Source organism: Telopea speciosissima, chromosome 7 (assembly GCF_018873765.1).
Source record: "Telopea speciosissima isolate NSW1024214 ecotype Mountain lineage chromosome 7, Tspe_v1, whole genome shotgun sequence".
In the NCBI taxonomy this organism is placed as follows: Eukaryota; Viridiplantae; Streptophyta; class Magnoliopsida; order Proteales; family Proteaceae; genus Telopea; species Telopea speciosissima.
In genome coordinates, this window is record NC_057922.1 from 12,477,873 (window position 1) to 12,482,634 (window position 4,762).

Here is a 4,762-nt window from a genome sequence, read left to right on the forward strand (position 1 = left end):
TTTTTCTGCAGAAAAAAAGCCACAAAAATAAATAAGGACCAAGTTTTCCTCCATTCACCATGGGGCGGGAGAGGGTGAGAAAAAGTATCGAGAGGGCATTTTGGAAACATACTAAAATCCTAATAGGGATTTGTGAATCCTAGGATGATGGGTGAACTGTCCATTATTGGTAGAAGAAAACTTAATCCAATGAACAATTTCCTACACATTAAGCCATTCCCATTCATTCATATAATTTCCAGTCGCTTTATTTGTAGAGAAGGATAAAAATTCAATCTCTCATTTTTTTATTTTTTTTATTGGGAAGAAACACAGTGTATACACAAAAGGATCACAAATTGTGTTTCTAGTTAAGTACCTGTAACATAATTTTATTCAAATTTCCCCATCTCACAAAAGGATCACAAATTGTGTTTCTAGTTAAGTATCTGTAACATAATTTTATTCAAATTTCCCCATCTCTCTCTCTCTCTCTTTCTCTCTCTCCCTTTTATTACTTGAATCATTCTTTTTCTTCTTGTTTTGGTTCTTCAAATCCTCAAACTTAGAAAGCAAACCAGGAGGCCACACCCAAAGTGACCGCAGAAATAAACATGCCAACACTCACTCTTATTGCACTTGAAGAGCTATCTGTCGATGGCCCAGGTGCATCAGCACTACTGTCTCCACCGGGTGCATCAGCATCAGACGGTGATGGAGGAGAGCTCATCGGTATATCGCTGGCTTTCAGAGCATCACTAGCTGGAGCATCGCTAGTTGGAGCATCGGACAGTGCAGGTGCCATTGCTGATTTAGGTGATGGGGCCTTTGATGGACTTCCACTAGGAGCTATTGTTGGAGACTTCTTTGGTGCACCAGCAGGGGAATCAGTGTTGGATTTTAATTGTATTTAAAATTAAAGATTCAATATACATTTTTGTTGGATGTGTTAGAGAGTTATGTCTTTTCCTAATAGATACCTAAATAGCCAGTGGATGCCTATTGGAAGACTTGTTTGAGTGGCTAACAAACAAGCCTTATGGAAAATGACATTTCTTTTGGAGACATTCCTTAGTGGTGTCTCTTCTTCTCCTATATAAAAAGAGGAATTGTCTTACTCATTCTCTAACAATTGTTTTGGAAAACATATTTAGAAGCAATTTTATATTATGTTTTCTTTCCCACCATAGTCGATCAGTGTCGATGAGTTAGTGAATATAGCCTTTGAACACCCTTTGTAATCACATTTGGAACTGCAACCTATGTGATTAGAGAGTTGTTTTATCTTGGGGGTATAGACGCATGGTCAACCCGGATTGTAGAATTGGGGCATCTAAAAACCTTAAGGAGAGCATCGTTTGATGCGGCTCGACTCTACCATTTATTGTTTGGGTTACACAAGAGGACTTGTATTGTTGACACGGTGCGATACTATCTGTCATACCAATCAGATAAGTCTTGTATTTACTATTTGTTTATTGTATTTCTAGTCTTATACTTGCTGCCCATGATATTTTATTATTACAATTTTAAGGTTTTTATTTGGGTAATATGGAAGTAAGGATCTCAAAATGGAACCGAAACCGAATATCGAAACCGGAACCAACCGTTTACGATCGGATCGAATCGAACTGCACCGCAAAAAAATGATCCGATTTTGATTTTATAGGTTCTTTATTCGGCTCGGTTTTGATTTTCACCACAAAACTGTAGTTTTAAACTGAATAAGAAACCGAAAAAACCGAATAGAAACCGATACCTCTTACTTTAATATTAACTCATGCATCAATTGGATTAATTAATAACATATAATTAATTTAATAAATATAATTATCGTATCAACTTGAAGCATAAAATAAGTAAAATGCCATAGGTTAACTATATATTATATTAGTTCAAGTATGAATTGAAAATAATGGATGATGTTAAAATGGATTAACAAAATCCTACTTTTTAATAAAAGAAATAGTTTGCTCATCATGTGAGAGTGAAGAAGAAAAAAAAATGGAAGAACAAAGAATAGGAAAGGAAAAGGACGGGTGAAGATGGTAAGTTTTTTATTTTTATCATATAGGCATGGAAAATATGATGAGTGAGGGAGGTCGAGAGAGAATGGGGGAACACGGGAATATAAAGGCATTGAAAATCAAGGTTGTCTTCATTATTGTTTTTCAAAACGACACTACCCAAACCGCATGTAAACCGGTTGTGAATCGGATAACGAAAATCGAATAGAAACCGATAAAATCAGACCGTATGCGAAACGATTTTGATTTTGACTGATTCTTATCCAGTTTGGTTTTGATTTCATCTTATCAAAATGTAAACCGCACCGCAACCAAATCGAATAACCAGAACCGCACCGTTTGACACCCTTATATGGAAGTGTGGAGGTTACAATTTTCTCACAAGAACATTCTCATATTGTATTGACTTATATCTTTGAATGTGATAAACCCAATATGTGGGGGGTTATTATGAGAATGCTTATATTTACATGTTGTGTCTCTTCTTAAGAGATAAATAAAGCCAAGTAAAATGATTAATCTCTACTTGAAAATTGAATCTAATAGATATGTTTAGATTGATTATATAAATATTTGAAAGATTACCTTGATTCAAAGATAAAGATAGCATGTACAAACATACTTTAAGGAAGGAGACCTAAGAGAATTATAAGGAAAGTAGACTAAGGGAACATCTGTTAACCCATTTTTTCAAAAAACCATTTTGCACATAGGGATAGGGATGCCAAACATATTTCTTAAAAAAAAATCATTTTATGTCTATTGGTTACCAAACCATTTTTATGATTTGATCAAAAATGGTTTTCGATAATAATTTATGTTAAATAGGTTGTAATTGACATTTTTTCTGCTTTGAGGCTGCATTTTACTCGTCTTGCATGGAGGCTACTCTGGAGAGTTCAGATCTCCCTCACCCATGCAAACAATTAAGAAGATCAAAGAATGACATTCCGAATTCCAATCTCTATCTTTATCGATCACTCTCTCTATCTCATCCCTTCTAATTAATCACTTCAAACCTTCTTCTAAATTCTCCCAATCTTCAAATCCTCAGAATCACATACCAAACCATGAAGCCATACCAATAATCGTAACCACAGCCATTAAAGAACCAACACTCCTTCCTTCACCAGCCGAACTCGTCGATGAATCAGGCGAATCAGCACTCGGTCCATCGGCATCCGGTGCAGGTGGAGACTTTGCCGGAGCATCACTAGGTCCCGGTGCATCAGCCGGAGAATCCGCGGGAGAATCAGCTGGAGAATCAGCCGGAGAATCAGCAGTTGGTGCTTCAACTTCATCATCAGATGGTGCAGGTGCCTCAACAGGTGCTTCAACCGGTGCTTCAACCGGGGCCTTAGACGGGCTCTTCGACTTTGCCGACTTCGGTGCACCGGCCGGAGAAGCAGACGGTGAAAGAGTAGCTGTTTTATTAGGAAGCTGTAAAGTCTCAATACTCTCAGGATCAATAGGTGCTCCGATCTGTAATACTGAAATGTTGTAAGGCTTAGAAGCTACTAATTGGACAAATCGGGAATCAATTGATGAACCCCTCACGGCGGAGCCGAAAGCGATATGGCCGTCCGGAAAGACAGTAACATTCACGAATCCAAGCCTGCCAATGGCTTCACCAGTGGATTGAAATAAAGTGGTGAGAAGAGCTGATTTCTTTGAGAGCTTGTGAAGTTTCTGAGGATCATAGTAATCAAGAACAACATGAAGGCTCAGGATTCTCTTCAAAACATCTGCTGGTTTCGCCGCTATTCCAGAGATTGCACCATCATCAACTGCAAGAACAGTGATGGTTGATCGACTGTTAATCTCATGGGCAAGATGGGTTTGTGTTAGAAGTTGATTGAAGGTACTGAACTCTGGGAATTGGCCAAGGAGCCTTGTGATGTTGAAAGCATTTGCATCATTGGAGAAGAGAAGGAAGAAAGAAAGGAAGAGCAAAGAGAAGATGGAGTACTTGGAATCCATCTTCTCTAAGGCTTATTGGAATAAAACAATGATGAATAGGGATGATAGTGAGGTATGATTATATAGTGGGTTTTTTTTATCTAAATATGGAATTCAAACTTGTAACTGAACTGAATCTCATGATTGTGTTTGATGTTAATTTGATCCATCCTTTATTGCCTTCAAAACCGGGGAAAAGAGAGGAGGAAAGGAAGTAGCTTCAAATCTGTACCGACAAGAAAGAAAATTGGAGAACAGATTTTTTATTGAAGACTTCGTATCCAAAGGAATGGAATCTTTGACTTTGTTTAGATGAGCGGATTGCCTATGTCTGCCACATGGCTTAACTGACAAGCCCAATTTCTATATTTGAAAAATAGTTGTATTTAGTATACTTGTCCTTTGAATTATTTTCAATTATTGTTTTTTTTTTTTTTAAAGTTATTAAGGGTATAAAAGGATTTTCGAAAATAACTTGAAAGTGATATATCATTAAGTCATTATTAAAAAAAATATCATTGTGCATATTTTCTAGTGTACATATGAAATGACAATATTTACCGTCATTAAAAAAATATATGTTATACTAAAAGAACAAAAAAAATAAGATTACAAATTCCGTCTCACAGGGTTGTGAGAAACCATTACAACAATGCAAGGTGTTTTTCACCTCTCTTTTCCCCATGTAGGGCTGGTTATGGATACCCATTTACTTGTTTGCTATATTGGATAGGGCATCAATTTTGTAGACAAATAGACGTACTTTAAGGTCCCATGCTCATATGTTAGGTCTCAAC

The 4,762-nt window shown here is 36.8% G+C and overlaps 1 protein-coding gene across 1 annotated transcript; it reads right to left on the reverse strand.

Annotated features, from left to right (window-relative positions):
* Positions 1 to 3,062: 3,062 nt before the first annotated feature.
* On the reverse strand, positions 3,063 to 3,986 carry LOC122668241 (fasciclin-like arabinogalactan protein 14). Its single transcript, XM_043864830.1, has one exon. It carries the CDS (start codon positions 3,984 to 3,986, stop codon positions 3,063 to 3,065), a length of 924 nt encoding a protein of 307 aa, XP_043720765.1.
* Between the last annotated feature and the right edge of the window lie 776 nt (positions 3,987 to 4,762).